The sequence below is a fragment of the Ambystoma mexicanum genome, chromosome 1p (assembly GCF_040938575.1).
Source record: "Ambystoma mexicanum isolate Mex_15411 chromosome 1p, UKY_AmexF1_1, whole genome shotgun sequence".
NCBI classification, from domain to species: domain Eukaryota; kingdom Metazoa; phylum Chordata; class Amphibia; order Caudata; family Ambystomatidae; genus Ambystoma; species Ambystoma mexicanum.
Genome location: NC_090921.1, coordinates 1,387,231,378 through 1,387,251,990, shown reverse-complemented (window position 1 = coordinate 1,387,251,990; position 20,613 = coordinate 1,387,231,378). Strand labels below are relative to the sequence as shown.

Below are 20,613 nucleotides of genomic sequence, written 5' to 3'. Positions count from 1 at the left end.
TATGGCTAGTTTTTGTTAAATGAGGCAAAAAATAAAACGCAACCCAGCACCAATTTTACAATGCAGGTGTAACCCACCCATTTCCCCCCAACCCATGCGGCTTATTATTTATTTATTTATTTTTACATTTGTAGCAGTGTGCTAACCCCTTGGCCATCAAGGCGCTAGTTGCAAGACAAAGGATGGGTCAGGGAAGAGGTAAAGGAGAGAGTTAAAAAGGCGCTCCAAGTAAATAGCCATGTTTTGAAGTGCTTTCTGAAGGAGCAGTACGATTGTTCGGCTCGTGGTGTGAGAAGCAATGAGTTCCATTAGTTTGGAAGCAATGACCAGGAAGCTAGCACCCCCCTCCCCTGGAGCGTTTTAATCTCAGGATGAGACGGTGAGTGTAGGTAGATCATTGTGCTGGTCTGGACGATAGCGCTTGCGAGGTAGGGCGGGGCTGATTTGGCGAGGCATCGATTGGTGATGGCTAGTGTGATTTGAAGGTGAGGTGCTCCCGGATGGGATACATTGATTTCTCACTGGCCGCTTTTCTGCTGAAAATTGTGTTATTTCCGTTTACATGGCCAGTAGATGGGCACAAAGCTGCTCGAGATCTGACCGGATAAGCTTTCAGAGCAATGTTCCCGGTGTGAGGACATGGTGGTTAATCACTGGTTGGGTGGCTCTGCATAAAGGTGGCAGGGATCTTTCAGCAGGTGGCACATGGAGGCTGGAAGGAGTAGATGTTACACCTTCAGGGCAGAAAGGGGACATACTTTTTCCAGGAAGTGACTCTAAACAAAGTCAATAACCTAGAGGATTCCCATTTTGGATTTCCTCTCATTCTCCCATCCGTTACTGCCAGTAAAAGTATGGTACTTCATTGGGCATTGATGACAAACTGACTAATACTATGGTGTGTGGAATATCAAATCTAAAAGTCTTGTGGAGAGAGGACAGCAGAACCTCTGTAACCAGGGAAATTCCATTTCCTTCCAAAGCCTATTTGTGAGAGGAACAGGATGCTGAAGTTAGAGTAATATTAGTGGCAGGTGGCCACTTAAGTCAAGGTGCATCTGTGCAGGTGGTCCCGTGTGATTGTGAGCAGTGAAACCCCAAGACAGCAACGACAGACAAATCTTATTAACCCCTCACAGTGAAGATAGGGGTTTATCCTAGTTAGCAAAGGAGTGCAGGGAAGGGTAGACCCACAGATATTCCAATTTAAGACCCACTATCACAGAAAGCTTAGGTATCCTAACAGGTGCCATGGGTAAAATAAAGGTGAGGTTATTTAAAGGCATGCTTCTTTAAGCAGCCAGTACTTTATTCAAAGATGGAGCTAGGGAGAGGGGCCGAGAGGATTGATCAGGGGGCAACACGTTTATCTGAGAAGCAAGACAACGTGGAGCAACACAGGTTTAAATCCCGGTCCCGTGCTTAGAGACTGGTCTCCGGTATATTGCGTGTAATAAATAAACCTTGAAGATGAAAAAACAATGTGAAAGGTCAGTTCCCTATTGGAGCAACGGGTATCAGATATAAGGGAGGGGCATTCATATCCTAGCAACGGGTATCAGATATAAGGGAGGGGCATTCATATCCTAGTGTAACTAAACCTCAATCTAGTAATGCACTTATTTTAAAGGACACATGTTTAAAATGTAATTAAGTTGCAGGTATTATAGTATCACTGTTGATTCATGAAATCTTGCAAAAAGTAAATTAAGTAGGTCACACCACCTCACGATGCATTTTTTAAAATAAAGGTTAGGGTCCCATTTCCCTTTTAGCTACAGGTGGCGGCACTGAAAAATATCACCTTGTGGTAGATAGTTGTGAGGGGAGTCAGATAGCAAAAAGATTGGATCAGTGACTCAAGACGTAATGTTAATCTCCTATAGTGTCAGGTAGCGCCAGAGAGTGAGGAAAGATGCTAGATGGGCATTATAGATTTGAAATGGAACAAACCATTATGAACTAAACGCAAATCCCTCGGGTTCAAGTCATCATAGCCTGAAAATTGCTCTACAAGGTCACCCAAAAAGCAATGGTCCATAACCTTGTTGGGCGGTGCAGTATAAAGAGATACTCTGACGTTATCAGATGCTATGCAAAAAGTAATATGAGCCTGCTGAAGATGAGTGCATGTTATATTTTACATAATAGAATTTCGAACGACCAGATCACCAAAAAATACATAAACTCACCTTGTCTCCTGCATTTGGATTCTTGTCTGGGTGGTATTCCTTGGCCAATTTTCTGTATGCCTAATAAACATGGAGGAAATATCAATAAAGAACAGTCTCAACGAGCTTGCCAAGAACACTAGCTAAACTAACTTATGCAGTATTGTAGATTCAAACTCATGGTTATTCCCCCTTCAATTCCATGCCACTAATTTTGCAGACACAAAAAGAATAAAAAGTCCCCTAGTCTTGCATGAACTCAAAACTGCAGTGTATGTTGCATGCATCAGAATTTTGTCAAATGGCGCCAACACACCAAGCTGCAACTACACCGCTTCAGATTTCCATGAACACAACCACCTAATTTTTAATATTTTTTCCCTCAGGTGACACAAATGTGCCACCTACAACCCAAAAACGATTACATTACAGTACAGCTAGGAGGGAGATAGCATGCGGGGAGGGACACACAACGTGTATGTTTTTGGTCATTACTGACCCATTGACTGCCCATGGCCAAGCTAATCCCTATTGACATTACCACCCACAAAACATCCTATCAAGCTGTAACATCTAAATGTGTGCACAAAGTGTCTGATGAGATCTTCCGTAGTGTTGCTTTGAGCTGTAAACGCGCTATTGGAAACAGGGAGGGGGGAGGGGGGGGGGGGGAGGGAAAAGGTGGGGGGGCAGTCCAGGGGGGGTCTAACCCCGCATTAGGTCAAATCAGCAGTAGGTCAAGTTTCTTAGTCAAACAACCCATATCTGATTTATAAGCAGTATGCATATCCTTCACTTTAGATCCGTTAACAAGCATTGGAAAAACCAACAGTTTTGCTCATGTATTTGTGCTAGAAAGTCATTTGCCACATACTGTTAAGCCCATGTACTTGCTCCATTTTGCAGCTGTCACCATTAATATCCAGTTAACCTGGCAAATGCCTTTCCCATGCCAATACAAAAGCCAAAACTGTTGCTATTGCCAATGCTGGTTTAATTCTTCAGTAAGACGTTTGCAAAGTTGCCAAAGTTAAAACGCATGCCTCCTTGTCCTGCCACCAACCTAACTCACCTATGGGGCAAAAACAAGTGCGGGGGTGGATCACTAATGTGCCCTCATAGTTCTAGCACCAGAGAGCACTTCAGTTTAGCAATTCGTCCACAGATTGTCTCTAAAACTGCAAGGACTCGTACTAGCATCAAAGCAACATTTACTGGCAAAGGCATGTGATGATCATACATAAGTGCATGACCAAACAGGCAGTTTATTATGCCGACTTCGGAGGAACTGGGCTCACTGAGTGTTTGACATCACCTTTCGGATAATTGATCCAATTTAGACATGGTATTTACTCTCAGATCTGAAAAGCAAGAAGGTAGTAGGACTGAGCAGGTAAAATTACAAGAGCTGTGATGTGCGGTTGGCAGCTTCTGTTCAATTTACACCGTTCGCTGAGCATGGGTGTGATTTTTCAGTCAGTAGTTGTCGTGCTGTTGTGCAAGGCCGAGTGTGGTTTGTTTCGTTGTTGCAGTGAAGTGCACGCAGTTTGTTGTGCAATATACGTATGGTTGTGTTTTGTTTAGAGTTTGAGAGGTGTAAGCCAAGGGCTGAGTTTATTTGTGGGTTGGTTAGTAGTGGCACTCCATTGTACCTCCTCCGCTTTGCCCACCTGTGGTACGTGTCCCCCTCAGTGTTGCATATTGTGGTGTGCCGGGGGGAGGAGTGCCTCCCTCCTATATGCTGCGCAGGGTTGCCTGCAGGGCTATTTAGTGGTGATGCCTCCTCACACCAGTGTTCAGACTAATAATGGCTACACCCCTTTGGCCCCTGGCATATCCTCGTGTGCAGCTACCATCGCCTCCATGGGCCCCCTTTTCCTTTGAGCTACCAGCGCCCCGTGGTCCATCTGTGGTTTAAGGGGGCACAACAGTGAATGTACAACTGTAAATGCAGTAACATTTAAAACATAGTTTTTACCAAAGCAATCATGCAAAAACACAATAAGGCCAAGAGTGAGATAAGATGATCATACAAACTGTGGGCTGGAAGCATCAGACAACCAGCTAATAAGAGAATAAGATTGGCTGAACTTCACAATTCTATCTGGGTGCAACGCATAGCTAAACAATTCTAAGTGCGATGTATGCATAATCTTCCCATTTGTGACGAATGGGCAACTACGGGCCACATTCCATGAGTGTTGGCTTTAGGATCCAATTCACCAACAACAAAAGTACATTTACAAGGAATATACTTGAGTATGAACTAATCGACAAGTCTTGATGTTCTAAATAGAACGTCCAGAGTTAAAGTGGGGTGTCATTTTATGTAGCGTTACAGAATGGAGGGAAAAGAACACCACTGTCGTGATCCGTGTACAGACTAGAATTTCATATCGCAATGAAAACCACAACTCCACCTAGACCCACACCAACAATACCATTACACTACAGTGGGAGACCACTTTGCCACTGATCTTAGGTACCAAACCCCAAAGATGTGCAAAACCAAGGTTAGAAGCCAAGGATGCTGGGTTGTGCCATTTAGGGCAGCGCTTGGGCCAGCAGAGAAAAAAGGTACGATATCGTGGATCAGTGGCAAAGATGTGAAAGTAAAACCAAGGTCAGAAAGCTGGGGGAGGAGGGGGTGTCGGGGGGGAGAATACTCTGACAGCATGGAAGGTAATGACAAAGAATATTCTATGATTCTTGTGGAACCTTGGAGAATTCTGGTGGGTCATAGTTTTAAAATGCACACAAGTGCAGTCTACAATACATCTCCTCCTCTGTCATTCACTGAACTTGGAAAAAACATGTAGTGAAGGAGAAAGATGGCAGGGTGCACATTAACATGACATTTATGAACATGGCTACGCTTTCCAAACTCGGCACACTTCCCCATCTTCGGTGTCCACACATGCTCCCTAAACTCAACCGATTGGGTCACTATATCTCGACATCCAATTATATCCCAGGGGTGTGGAACGTCCAGAATCCCACTCCCAGGGCAAGCTCTTTGCCGTCAGGCACAAGAGGATTTCATAAATATATTGGCCTCTGGGCAGCTAGACAGTAGGTAGACTGAAAAGCTAATTTGGACATCAAAATACACTGAACTATTGTGTACCTAGGAGCATCAGGGCTACCCTGATGTGCATCAAGCTACAAAACCATTATATTAAAAAAAGACAGTCACAAAGGGGGCACGGATGGGGTGGTGTTCAAACAGTTAGGATGCATGCTGTGTTGGTGGTCCGTTTGCATGGCTCTAGTAACTGTTGGCTACATTGTGGTTGGAGAGTCATATTGCTGTATTGGGTACGAGTGCCGAAGTGATCACATCGACTTTGCCACATTAACTTTGATACGATACCAACAAAAGGAAGAGTTCCCCGTTAAGGAACTCCCGTCCCCTGCACACTATCTATGGCCTGTACATAACAGCAAAAAATGTTGATGTCCAAACGTGCTGTCCAAACACTGGGGTAACAGGTCTGGTTTGCATTTAGCTCCACTCCCACGGCTGTGATCTTCTCCCCCGCACCTAGAACTTTCAAAAAGTTACCATATTTACTATCGCTACCAACCATAAACAAACACACGACCAAGTGTTCTTTGTGTTAATTTCTTGTTTGGCTTTGATATGATACCAGGTTTCACAACAGCAGCTGTCGCTCTTTAAAATCTGCAAGGAGCCGGCCAATCATACTGCAGCCTACCTCTCCTGTCCCCTCCCAGGACCGTCGCATGGCTAAAACTCCAGGACATCCTGTTCACCCTCTCGTCGTCCTCTACTCTCTCCTCTACTCTCTCCTCTACCCCTGGCCCCCCTGTGGCCACCTCTCCTCCCTCTTTCTCTGCCTTACTTCTGTTCTCCCCTGACAAGGTTTCTAGACAAGTCTGATCTATGACAGTCTTGTCAAAACAGGTTCTTCCCTGTTCTTCCAAAACCATCATGACACCCTCACTCCTGCCCTGGCGGACTTCTGCAACCACTCCTTCGCCACTGGAGCCTTGCCTCCCCTCCCTACCTGGCGCCCCCCCCAATGTACGCTTGTGCACCATCTTCTCAAGAAACCCTCACCTGACCACTCCTGCCCAGCTATCGCCCGATCTCCATCACTCCTTTCCTGGAAAAGCTGGCCATCTCCCAGCTTAATATTCACACCGATTCTGCTGGTAGTCTCCATGACCATCAGTCTAGCTTCAGTCCAGCCAGAAGCATGGAAACTGCGAGGGGCTTGTGTATCTAATGAAACTTTAAATGCACTTGAGAAAAAAGTAGAACTTTGGGATTGGTTAGAAAATTTCTCCCACTTCAGTAGTCTCAAGTCATATAATTGTGAAATACCGAACATATCAGTTTATGAAACCACAGGCCTATTTATATCTCTGCCCTACCAGAAGACTCCGACGATTTATCATTCTGTTCCGGTTGGAACAGTTGCCTACTCTAACCAATAGAGGAGCTTGGAATAATATTCCTGCTAATGAGCGGACATGTCGGCTTTGTAAATCTTTATCGTTCCCAGAAACAGCTAGGCATCTTCTGACGCAATGCCAGGCCATGAAGGAGCCGATTATAAACTTTTTGGGTGAATTTGTGCATGATCTATTAGCCATCCATGAACTGTCGTTCTAGCATTACTGTACCAACACTTGCAACATGCACCTACTCATAGCACTTTATAATGTCTGGCAAATGACTGAATTAGGCTTAGGTCTCTAATTAGATCTGAATAATAACTGCCTAGTCATCTGTTTATCTTATTTTATTTCAAATTTAACATGTATTGTATACTGATGAACTTATGATTCTTGAAACGGTTTTAATATTTGATGTTGATATATATGGTTTCATGTCGATGTTGTGTTTGTAAATGAAATATGTGTAAAGTTTGAATTTATTTTCAATCTATATCACATTAAAGAATTTGAAACTGCGCTCCTGAACATCTGTGAAGACCTGCTCTCTAACCTGGATTACAATCTCCCCTCTGTCCTCATTTTAGTCAGTCTCTCTTCTGCCTTTGACACGGTCAACCATGCCATCCTGCTCAATCATCTCAGTGATAACCAAAAGGTATCAGATCAGGCCCTGGCCTGGCCGACCCCTTTCCTCTCTAATCGACCCCCTAAGGTCCTTCCTATTCTCCATCACTCTCTACCTGTGGTGTTCCCCATGGGTCTAACCTCTCTCCCTGGCTGTTATATGATATGATGGGTTATTCATAACGCGCTTAATACCCAGAGGTTTCTAAGCGCGGACCCGGTGATCGAACCAGTGTTGCTCCGTGTCGTCTTGCTTCCAAGGTGCGCACATTGCCGCTGAGCTATCCTCCCGAGACCAATACTTTGCACCTCTCGCCCAGCGCATTGCCGCTCTCTGCGCCAACTTTCAGTGCTATGCGGATGACTCAGCTTGTTTTCAGGATCCCCTCTGCCACCTCTTCTCTCATCTCAGTCTGTCTGCCATCCAGGAGTGGTGTGCCGCCAACGATCTCTGCCTTAATGCCAGTAAGACGGAGATTCTCCTAATCAGCAAACCTGGAGCCTCCTTTCCTGTCACTCTGGCCAGCCTCCCTTGGCCATTTTCCTGCTCCCAGCTGTGAGGCTAAGAACCTCAGGGTCATCTTAGACTCCACACTCCAACTTCTTAGAGATGCCAGGAGAAAAGCAAACAACCAACTGCACCCACTCAGAGGTATTCTTCCCTTCCTCTCCTTCCCCCCCCCAGAAGCTCGCTGTCTCTAGAGCCCTGGTTCTTTCTACGCTGGACTACTGCAACAGCCTCTTTCTAAACCTGCCTACCTCTACCCTCCATGTACAACACATCCAGAACAGGACTGCAAGAGATGTCCTTGGCCTCAAGCCCAGGGATTGCATCTCCAGCACTGAAATCTCTGCATTGGCTCCCAGTGGCTGCAAGGATTAAGTGCAAGACACGCTGTACTGTCCACAAGGCCTTCTGCCTGGGTCCTTAATAACTCCAACTCCCTTTTCGTAACTACCGTCCTTCTCGAGCTCTTTACACCTCCAACTCCCTCACGGGCAGTTGCTTCTCCAAGCAACGAGTTGGTGGGAGATCTTTCTTCAGCTGGGGCCTCCCTCTGGAACAGCCTCCCTGCCTCTCTACTTGAGGAGAACAATCTCCAGTTCCGGAAGCACCACAAAACCTTCCTCTTCGCTTCCACCTTCTCTCTGCCTCTCCCATGCCGATTTCCTGTCTGATACTGCACCGGCCACCTGGCGTCCCTCGGATTTCGAGCCCAGGTCCCTGCCCGCCCGTTGCACACCTGCACTGCCAGCAACCTTTGAACCTGGGTCTGTATCTGCAACCCTACAGTCCCCCACCTGCACTTTTGGACACCTACTGTCCGACTTTCTGACTTACCCTTTCACCTACCACCTGTTGGTCCCACTTGTTATCCTATGCACTACACTGCCCCCACGCCCTAGTTCTTTTCCCCCTCACGCCTCCCCTCCACGTGCACAATCTCAATGTCACTTGGCCTAGTATTATCGTGGTCTGTCTTCCCTCTGCTTCCCACTCCCTTGCCTCGTTGCACCTTGAAAAACGTGTGTAGAGGCACGTTATAAATTCCCTATCATATTAGCTGTAAAAGCATATCACCGTTCAGACACCATTCCCCTTTGAGATCAACTAGAAAAAACTGACATGTCCCATAATCCCCCTGCCCCTAACCCCCTCTGTAGAAAGCCAAAACTTGACTGGATATAGGGAGAGGAAATGTGGACATGGGAGGTAATTGACCGCACAGAACCTTAACCAGGAAGAAGAGTGGTAAATCTAGTCACTCTGCAAACTGCCCAAACCATGTTAACAAACTGACAAGAAAGGGACCATCTCTCCAATAATCCCCCTTTCCTAATTGAGGAAAACCCAGACCTGTAGTAAAACATGCTTACAGAATCAGGATGAGAAGCATAATGCTGAATAACAAGATAAAGGGGCAGTCCAGGGAAACACCCTCGCTCATTTGATATCCAAAGTGGCAGCAGGAAGCCCAGCCCTCACTCATAGTTAATGGATACACAGGCAGAGGCCCACTTCCTTCCCACATGGTCAAGAAGACTGCAGAGGAGTGAAATTTAGTGGATGCAGAAATGTTTGCCATAGGCCAGTGGTGCACAACATGCTGCCCGTGGGCCGAATGCAGCCCTCCAGAATTTAATGTGTGGCCCTCCAAGTCACATACTTCAACGATGAAGTGGTGCCCGGCCTCAAGTCAATCAGTCGCTAATCGGTCATGTGAGGTTTGTGAAAACTTTCTGGTCCAGTTTTTGTGTTTATATCATGATACATGCAGTTTTACTTCTATTTAAAAGCATAATTTCAGTCGCTAATGCACATACATCAGTTCTAATGCCACGTGTTACAGTTAAAAAGTATGCCTTAAAATCCATGGTTTATCTCAAATTCGTGCACAGGTGCTCATACTACTCATTCATTGCCATGGATAATTCGGTCCACTGTTGGGAATTATGCGTCAATTCGGCCCGAGCGAAACAAGTTTTGCACCCTTGCCTTAGGCTAGCAGTGAGGGTTGCAGCAGCAGAGTTCAGCTAGAGGGAGCTGCTGCACAACATTTACATGGGCGCCAGTGGCTCATAAATGAGAAAAACTAGTTACAAAAAATGATTCTGGATATAAATCAAACCAAAAAAATAAAAATAAGGCACAGACCTCAACCCGGTAGGAAGGATTGTACTCCTTCCAATTAGTACAACAGGCCTTTTTGAGGATTCAGGTAAGCCTTGTTGTTCCAAGATCAATCCTGAGGCCTTCAAGCGATAACAGATGTGTATTAATTATTCAATTAAGACACGTAGCACTGTTTGAAGCAGTTTATGATTGAAGCAGTTTCTGCTGAGCATAAACATCCACCCAGCAAGGTAAATGAGATTACAAACATGCATGCTGAGGCTGCAGAAAGCTAGCACGAGTAAAACAATGCTTCATTGAGCCAAGTTTCGATTCGGCATTATGATAGCAAGCATATAAGATTCAAAAGTAAGTCTTACTATACAACGTCCATGCATGGCATAGGAGGATTAATTCTCTTGACATTTTTTGCTTAGTTTTCATTTGATTACAATACGTAAAACTGCATTTTTCCTACACATGAATCCCCCCGACCACTTCACTGTGCCCATCTGAGGCGAACGGCCCCCTAGCTTCAAACAAAAACACTTTTGTTCATCAATCAAAAAGAACAGCGTCCTTCTCGAGCACGTCTTCAGAGTTCTTCATTTGGAATATCTTTGCATGAACTTTCAGGGCGTCGAGTTTTTTCTAAACTTTTAATTAACAAAGGTAAGCAATATATTCTCAAAAAGAATAGCAAAATCATTAGAACTCCATGGATTATGGCGGGTCCTTGCTGGCCAATCGAACTGGTCAGCAAGACCAAAGAGACCACACAGTGCAACTATAACATCTAGACACAGATTTTCATATGCGGGAAATTATATCCACGAGATGGTCACCTGAATTTGGGATACATTTACAGCATTCGTATTGCAAGCACCTCCTTTTGAACCAGGAATAGTATCCAAGAGCATTGGGTTCTGCAGTACCATAGGATGCATAGCTACATGCTCATGAGCGATTTATGAAAGGCAGTGGTTCATTTAAAATAAAATAAAAATGTTTTAAACAAAAGTGCAGGTTTCAAAATGTTTGAGAGTTGCTGTGTTCTTGAGGCCATTTGTGACTGGCACATTGGCCGCTGAAATGCTAATCAAAGCTCAAGTAGCTACACAAAGCTGGGCCTACTCAGAAGACAATTAAACTGAGTCATATAAAAACCTTTCCAAAGCGGTATCACTTAGTGCATCTATTCAATATACAAAGTCTGTAAATATTTTAGTAGGACTTTATTTTGGTCCCACATAATAACAATCTGCATTCCTGTGTCAAATGTCAAGTACATTTTGGTGTCCAATTCTTGAAACTAAAGTATAACACCCAGGATGTACATATTTGTTAGGTTGATTATGTGATTAGAGTACTTTTCAAGTACGGTTAATGAACATTATTACAAAGCCAAAAATGTACACATTTGTAATACAAACTAGAGGTGAGGTAATAGGTGAGGTGGGGCCAAAGTTGCAGAGTGGAACAAATCCCATCTTCTCCACTTAATAGTTTGAACATGACTTATCTGCCTAAAATAGATGTTCCTGGAAGTGTAGCAATGCATCATTCTTGGTATTGCTGCTTACATAATTCATATATTGCATATAAAAGTTTGGTCTCTGCTTATATGTACTTCTAGGAACAGAACTTCCCAGGATTTCCTCATTAACGACTGATCGGACTCCCTGGGATATCACTTTAGTTATGTCATATGTGCAAACTTGGGAGCCCTGCACATCTTGCAACACAAATCCTACGTCTGGCCCTGCCTATACTCCTGCCAAGCTGGAAAGTAATGTGCGCAGAGCATGATCTGCAGTCACGGCAGCATTATTGCTGCCTCTCTTTAAAAACACTATCTTAAAAGGGTTACATGTACTAGTTTGTTTTGATCATAACTGAAGATCGTTTGTTGGGTGAACTGTTCTCGCATTACAAAATACAATCAGTGTCGAGCTGGGTTTCTTCTAAAATTCCCCTTAGTTACATGCCTAATATATCTCTCTTGCACTAAGAACAATAGTAAATAAATGATACACAAGTATTAGGACAGACCGTCACTTCATTCTGTCGTAACTGCGTTAGTCTTCCCCCCCAACTGTGTTACTCTGTATCGTCTTGCTACCAAAGCGAGCATGTTGCCACTGAGCTATCCACCCGAGACATTTTGTGCAAGCAGAGGCCTTCCAAAGGCTCCAAAGTTGTGGAAAACCAAGTGGGTGGGGCGAGACCCCTCCCCCAGGTTGTGTTTTGGAGACTTGGCGAGTAGACACCAAAACAAATATCAAAAGCTTCTAAAGCAACAGAATAGCAGGCCTGAGGTGGCAATAGCAATACTGCAAAAATGCCGGTGCTCAGCACCCGCCTCCAAAAAAGTCCCTGGGCTGGGTACTGGCAACAGGAGCACAATTTAAGCAGTGATGAAAAGGAAATGAAGAGGTAATTTACCACTTTCTACAAAAGCAGGGATAGTTTCAGGATCTTCCTACGGTTTAGCTTTATGCCCATTCCCAGCATTACGTATCCTATACCTTCCTTTAATTTGTCCACAACCAAATTCTATGTTCTTGCTTGGAAAAGATGGCATCTTATGAAAGTGAAAGCAGGCAAGATATTTCCCCAAGTAAAAGCTCCTACTCCAATCTATAGGTAACCAGCTATAGGCTGAGAAATAGGTGCCAAAACTAGAGTTAAAGGAGAATCCTCTCTCATAAGGTAAAGTACCATTGTTCGTAACGCTAGTGCTTGCCGTTGTCCAAAAACAGGGAGCCATGATTAGCGTAACTATGAAGGCATGTAGCAATCAGTGCAGCAAATTTCTTCTCGAACAGACCTGCAGGATGAACATTTGTAAAGCCTTAGAAACCAATCTGTGAACAGTGACTAGAACTATTCAATCGGGAAACCAATCTCAAACCACTGCAGATTGCACCCCATAATTCCCCCTCTCCCTGTAACAAGGAACCACCACCACAGGAATACCCGAGGCTAGGTTGTAACCAAAAGTTTTTGGAATGTGAAGCTTAGTTCAAAGTTTGCCTTCACAAATTCTCAAAAAGTTGGTGCGCTGCATACAAAGCTAGTAGCAAAAAGAACAATCGTGAAAACAGTAAACTGCCTTTGTGGTCAGGCTCGGTCCATGGAATAACAGAATGGTCAGCAACATGGTGTAGTCGGAGCCTTGAGCAACCAATGCTTGCTTCTTTTGTTATTTCTTTCAACTCGCTCAAAGGGTATCGCAGTACTTCAAGTACATGACATTCAAGTGTGTGATCTGCAACAGAGCATATAGTTTGCCCTCAACGGATTGTTCACTCACTGTTCTTTCTCTGCACCGAACTAACAATTCAGCTCCATGGGGACCCTTGAAGGCAGAAGCAGATTGTGGCTCTTTTGCGTCTGGGTCGGAATTTACTGGCTAGACTGCACCACCACCACCACCCGAAGTTGCCTGAAGAGCCTACATTGAATCAATATTGCACTCAACAGGTGTTAACTACTCTCAGTAGTGCTGCATGCAGAGGCAGCCTTTGGTGTCGATCTTGCCGATGCACCCACTCCAGTACCGATTAAAGCAGAGGACCCTGGAACTGCCACAGTTGTTTCTGAAGCTCCAGGTAGAGGCTGCAGAGGCTGCATCCTCCTGTAGTTGGAGGCAGTCAAATGCCACGTCAAATGCCACTCACACTTGTTTGAGGCTTGTATGGTGAGTAAGATGCAGAAGGGTAATCACCACCGTGGCTGCAACAGACTTCTTATGATGCACTTGCAGATATACCCAGTCCTCGAGTCCAAGGGAAAGGCAGAGTCCAGCTGCAGGCTTTGGCAACCCTTTGACCTGTGAATTGAGATTGGACAGCCTTCATAAGGGACTTGCAGTAGTTCAGCAAAGGGGTATCTTCCAAATGTAATTTCAAACATCATGCCATCAAGGGATGGGCTGTAGCCATGCACATTGGGCACCCTGTCAAAATGTTGTGGTGAAAAGCCCATGCTTTTTCTTCGGATGATTGTGCATGTGCAGAAATACCAATGGTAAGGGATTGGAGGACAATCTCTTCAGACAACCTGTCTCCATTGTAGCATTCTACTGCACCACTAGACTAGGGATGATATGCACAATGATGAAGCGGAGATGGTCAGGACTTTACAGATATATCCAACTACCTACCTGCCTGCCCGGTAAAGTGTGTACTTCCGTCACCCAGAAACAGGGTTAATAGTTACATTACCAGCAGACAGGAGATTTTGTTTAACCAAACACAAATTTGAGATGTGCTGGGTCTTGCCTCTCCAGGCTAACGCCAGCAGAGCACTGGGCACCTCTAGTGATTGGGTACCACTGAACCAAAGGATCAGCTTTCAATGCTAACAATGTAGTGACTGTCTCAGCACATAAATAAGATGGTAACTCTGCAGCAACAGGATCTAATGCCCCATTGCAGCAAGCAATTGAGCATGTGCACATGACTCCCAACCGTGCACTGGAGTAACACTCCCAGGATCAAGCCTTCATGTTCATCACAAAACAGAGTGAAACATGTCTGATAATATAGCGGACGAGGAAACATTTTTTACAATTCCTGCTTCATTTTGACAAGTGCCCTTTCTGCATGTGAAGGGAATGGGAATGGGTTGTGAACTGAATCATGAGAGGTTCTGTAGGGGTTTGATAATTGAAGCGCAGACCATTATCCACTGCCGGCAGCAACCTACCATTTTAAGAAATCCTCTAGTTTGCTTTCGTGTACAGTCGATTTGATCTTTAGCCAATACCAGCCCCTGGGTGTCTGGCATGACACTGTAGGCAAGAGCTTTAGAACGGGAACCAGGAGATGCTACTTTTACTTCTTGGCCATTATATATGATCCATAGCGGTTAAATGTGTATTAGATGTGTTCCAATTCTACCTTCTTAACATTCGCAAATACTCAGTTAAAGGTCAAGTTTGGAAGGCAATAGTTGGCCCGAGGAGCCAAAAGTAGCTCCTGGTAGCTGTTGGTACCAAGCAACCAGGTTCTCCTATGCAATGAGCAGGAAGTAACTAGCTTCCAGCCATTTCAAACCCTGCATAATTGAAGCTGTTCTTTTGCGCTTTCCGTCCCTTCAGAGCAATTGACCAAAGAATCTTGTTTGCAAGCTGTCACTGAGGGAGACACCAAAAGATAGGTAGTCAACAATACTGTATGTACAAAGGAAATCTTTGTGGAAGTAAACCCCAAAAACTGTGGACGTGTACGCCTTCTAAGATATTGAACCAGCTGGATATAGTGATTGTAAAATGGCTGCAGCCGTGTGGAAAGGTGATCTTCCACCAACACCTATAATGAGAACATTGACTTGAGGGTACTAACCTCACAGACTGCGCTCTAACAACCTTTGTGAGATTTCTTTTTCACACACATATGGTATGTTTTAAATTAGTCATTTGACAACCCAAAAACAGTCAAATGAACGGTTTTGAGACAACGTAAGTGTATACGTTTTTTGTATTGTCATACATACATCTGTCTGTTGAATCGTACATTTAGGTTGAGTAACACATTTGGGGGAGTTTCTGGTACCTTGTGTAGGTCTGACAAATATCTACAGGGTATTCCTGATCTCAATGGTATTCAAATTCAAATACACTTAGTAACATAATAGAAAAACAGTTTTAATGCCATACTTCATACATTAAGACATTAAGCTCATGTTCCGTGTTTAAGCCGAGTGAAAGACAACGTAATTTGCATATAATTCTTGCTTCCTGTTGGCGTAGCTTCAACTCTGTCGCCACCTCTCTGGTGTAGTTTGATCTGTTGAAGTCCAATATATCTAATATTTTTGGCATTGTCCATTTGATGGTGTTCCTGCCAATGGGAGGCTAATGGTAGTCGGATGTCTTGGCTGCTGAGGTTATCATCATCTCATTAGATACCGAGCACTTAACATATATAGTGTTGAAAAATCTGTTTAATCAAATGTGTCTAATCTTGCCTGTGCCTAAGCAATAGTCGAATTGGTTAAATGAGCAATAATAGTATATGCCATGGGGCTACCTTTTCTGGCCAGGCCAGTGGTCTATCACATGATGTGCATTTTATGGTATGCATTTACAAAAACTATGGTGTCCAAGTCCTCACCCATTTGACATTGACTGTCTATTTTCTTTGTTTTCTCTCCTTTCTCTGGCCTTTCTCCCCTCCCCCTTTCCATCACAGAAGTAGCTCAAAAGTCGAATTCACAGATTAAAAAGTGACGTTCACTTGATGACTGTATATATTTTGTTTATACGCCCCGAGGACGACCTTTTCAGGTTGAAACACGTGTCGTAGCTCATTTTCTAAAATACGTTTCAGATCAGTATTTTCTTTTTGATTTACGTGTCACTTAAATGGTACCAAATCCGGATGAGACATTGTTTACCTACTTGTTCTTTGTGATCAAATGTGTATGATTTAAATACCATTGAGATCAGGAATACCCTGTAGATATTTGTCAGACCTACACAAGGTACCAGAAACTCCCCCAAATGTGTTACTCAACCTAAATGTATGATTCAGACAGACAGATGTATGTATGACAATACAAAAAAAACTTACACTTGCGTTGTCTCAAAACCTTTCATTTGACTGTTTTTGGGTTGTCAAATGACTAATTTAAATCACATACCATATGTGTGAAAACAGAAATCTCACAAAGGTTGTTAGAGCGCAGTCCGTGAGGTTAGTACCCTCCAGAACAATACTGGATGGTCGTTAAAATACTGATTTCAGAAGGATCCCTCTTTGAACACCAGCGAGTCAAGATCTTGTTTTAGAATCTGTGAAAATGGCACACTTTCCACATACCCGTGGTAAACTAGTGAAACAATACTGAGCATTAATTAGTAGAGGGAAATAGATCTTGACTGCAGGATATAAAAGTATGGAAAAAATGAAGAACAAATTCAATTCTGTAAAGTGTTTTACCAAAGCAGAAATTCAAGATAAAATAGTAATAGGATTGGGACAAACAGTGAAGTCAGGCAAGAAAGTAGCATTAACACAGATGCCTTCTACAAATTGAGACATTTCTTTCCAAGGTTTCTTGATGGGGAAAAATAGGAGTACTTCAGGGACTGCGGGTAAGAAGAATTCCTGGTTTCAGAGATTCAACCGGTTTTATAGCCTCTTCCACTTTTGAAATTGGATACGTTGAAATACACACACAAGGTTTGGCTGGGTTCAGAGTAATGCACACTGGTCGCACATTTAATATGCAACCCACTTAATTTGCATGTGTAGATCACAATTGCAGAGGAACTAGAGTCCAACAGTCTAGGTTGCAATGAGTGAGGGCTGTTCTCTAGCTGCCTTTTCGAATTTGGAGACTATGAACATGGCCCCAAAAAAAACCACAAATCCTTGATATATGGGCACATGCAAATAAACACCATTAAGGGTACAATATATAGTACAACCATCATTCACAATCGATCCATGCCCAATAAGTTCCCTGACACATAAGGGCTCATAGAAATAGATGCTGCTCAGAAATGGGACCCATAAAGGGGCAGTCAAGCCCCCTCCTCCCCTGCCCTGTGCAAATAGTTTGTGTACATAAAATGATCTGGGTTTCAATGGCACATGCTTGGACCCACCTGTTCCCATTCTCACAAGGTTAGACCAGTGTTAACTTTAAAGGATATAGTAGCGAGTTGTCACAAGACAGACATAACTCATGACTAACAGTTTAGTCCACGCACTCTACACAATAGTGCAGAGGCGCAGGCCAACCCCCTTTTCCATCAGCTTTTTCTTAACCAGTAACCATGCCCCACGCAGTAGCGTCAAGACCCTGCTTAGTCCCCCATTAGGGATACATCGGTAGCCATTCAGATAAAGGGTAAGGAAAAGGTAAGAGTTGCACACCCACACACAGGAGTAGAAATACAAGCCATGGTTTGCTGCCAAGATGTAAATAGCAAAAACTGATCTTACCAAAGCTACACTTGCTGAGGTAACAGGTCTATGGCTGCACAGATGAATAGGGTGGACAAACGGACCAGCTCGCACAGTCCTTTTTCAGCAGGTGTGCAGTACCTTCTCCTGCCGACGATGTACAGTTTCCCCGTTTGGAACATTAAAGAAGCCAGGCTGACTGTTTTGACTTGTGCACAGACATTGTTTTGGTTCATTCATTCAAGCATTGCTCACACAAGACCACCAACTGCCTACACCCACGATTTACCGCTTGAACACCATGCATAGATACAAGTTCTACTGCTGAAGCTGGCTGTCCAGCGCTAACCAGACAGGACTTTTTGGAGAGGTATTTACAGATCCAGATTAGTACTGGCCATTGAACACCACAAAGAACAATTAAATCTTGAATATTTACCAAACCATCCTCGGATTAAAAACGTCTCCCTCCAATTGATAAAATGGCTTCCCAACCCACTACGTCTCCTCTAAACCAGATCCTCTTAAGACAACGCCTCTTACTTCAGCCAACGGAAAGGCACCATTCTGTAGAGGAAACCAAAATGAACTCGAACCTTGTGAGAAATTAATTAAATACATTTTTAATAGCAGCACTATATATCCTGTCAGTTTCTGTATTCACAATCTCCAAACAATTCCAACGCCGTTTAATCCCTATGCAACATGTAGGTTTTTAGTGTATAGATTGTATGACTTCACTAGGAAGATCCAACTACGTCCAATTAGTACAATAAACCTCAGAAGAGATCAGCAAGCGTTGCCTTGGTCTTCCAAAGGTCACTCCTGCAGCCTTCAAAAGACAACACAGATGGGCATTCATTATGCAATTAAGGCGTGCACACTCAACTAGACGATACCTAAACATCCACCTGGCAAAATAAGCAAGGTTACAGGCAGCACTAGCATGCGAGTAAAATACTGCTTCAGTGAGCCAAATTCAGATTCTCCATTCGGACAGCAAGCAGCCAATTTAAAATCATGTAGTCCCTCCAACTATTCAGGCTGGTGCATTTAATACAATGCCTGGATATCTGAAATAAAAACCAGGGTCACTTGCATGCTTTGCAAAATCCACCCTACCACTAACCTAGTACTTTTTATTAGGGTTATGTACCCTTCATATGGTATTAAATGGTGTGGTCGAGTGCCATCTCTGAAATGTTTGTATGAACTTAATTGCACTGTCCAAAGCCGACCTCTCGACAAGGAAACGGTGTACTAGGTTAATCCCCATTACCTGGAAGGCAATCATGTATGAGATCACAGAGGAGCAGTCATGTAGACCTTTAAGTAGATCGATGCATGCTGCCTAGAACTGAGCATTACACCTGCCAGTATGAGATAAAATCCCCATAAACCCAGCTCAACTCCCATAAAGCCACCCCTGACAAGCAGCAGCCTGTAGCCCCTTCTGTACATCTTTGCCACTGCTGTTGTGCAACAGATTATTGAGCTGCTGCATTGTGGGGGTACAAAGTATTGGCTCTTTAAATAAATGCATGCACAATTACCCATATTCAAATAATTCTGCATCAGCTTGTAGCCAACCATATTCTTTCTGGTAACATTCTACACTATTTAACGTTGCTTTTGTTTACTACGTCCAACAGTAATTCACTCGATCCTGGGCAGGAGCCGAAATTAAGATTGTATAAGCAGGAGCTACAAGCAGCTCTAGGTATCCATCATTGACAAATGACCAGGTGCTAGTACTGGGGAACATAACGTCCACATGTAAATGTCCTTTAGATGTGTCCTAATGTTTATTTATAGATGACTATTTATAGATTGACTGTTGAAAAGTAACAAAAACATAGCTGTACCGTTTCTTCATGCTTCACTATTTTTAACGCAAACTAGTTTGCCATCAAGTTCATGGTTACAGTTAATTTCTCTTAGGTCAGTATATAAACTAAGTTACTCAACTGTCAAATCAGGCAGGATTTTAGAGACGCGAGGCCAGACTCTGCTAGCGTGATATTTGCATAATAGCCCCACAGATTGTGGATGGGTCAGTCTATGCCACTGGACTAGGACGACATGGACGGCGGCGAGCACATGGCCCTTCTTTCCAACAGTCAATGTGGATATCCCTACATCAGAGACAGTTCCAAAGTAACATCTATTTGGTAAAACAAAAAGAAGCTTGTGCTCGATAGAGTAGTTATAAAATGCAACTCATTTTCAAGTGTCAAGACGCAAGATAGCACGTGTTCTCACCCATCCGTGAGAGACTGCCAACAATGCACAGCTATAATACACCTTTAAAATGTTACAACTCCAATACCAGCTGCAGGTTTCTACTTGGCAGTTCTTATGCAACAAATCAAATAATGTAATACATAATAAAAATCACTCAAATGTTGCAATATAATAAATATCTAACATTTGAAATAATAAGCAGTACCAGGTTAAGCTTCATATGCACAGCAAGCAGGTGTGTTACGATGTCCACACAAGTATAGCCGCTTCCAGGTGCAGTGTAGACCGCAGTGGTGCCAACTTCGCTCACATCAAACAGGCAGACGCTTGGCAGCAACAGTACAAATCACACAAAAAAGCTAGAGTAAAGTGGTCTTATAGAGCACCCTTTTGCCAAGGTTAACCTTGCAGCATATGGCTTTAAAAAAAGGCGGGTGAGGGGAGCAGAGGTGGTTAGTGGGATAGAGGGCAGGGCAGATGTAGAAAATCTATTGTTTTTATGCTGTCAGAAGCACCCATTACCTGTGTACCTGTATGAATTCTCTGTTCGGAGCAGGTGGGGTGGCAGGGTAAGTGGAGAAGAAAGTGTGTGGATATACCAGGCGGCACA

The 20,613-nt window shown here is 43.7% G+C and overlaps 1 protein-coding gene across 1 annotated transcript in view; it reads right to left on the bottom strand.

Annotated features, from left to right (window-relative positions):
• The window catches only part of DNAJA2 (DnaJ heat shock protein family (Hsp40) member A2), a 312,300-nt gene that overhangs the window by 263,318 nt on the left and 28,369 nt on the right, over positions 1-20,613 (bottom strand). Inside the window, exon 2 of the mRNA XM_069607061.1 lies at positions 2,193-2,252. Coding sequence (XP_069463162.1) covers positions 2,193-2,252 — 60 coding nt within the window. The remainder of the gene's footprint in view (positions 1-2,192; positions 2,253-20,613) is intronic.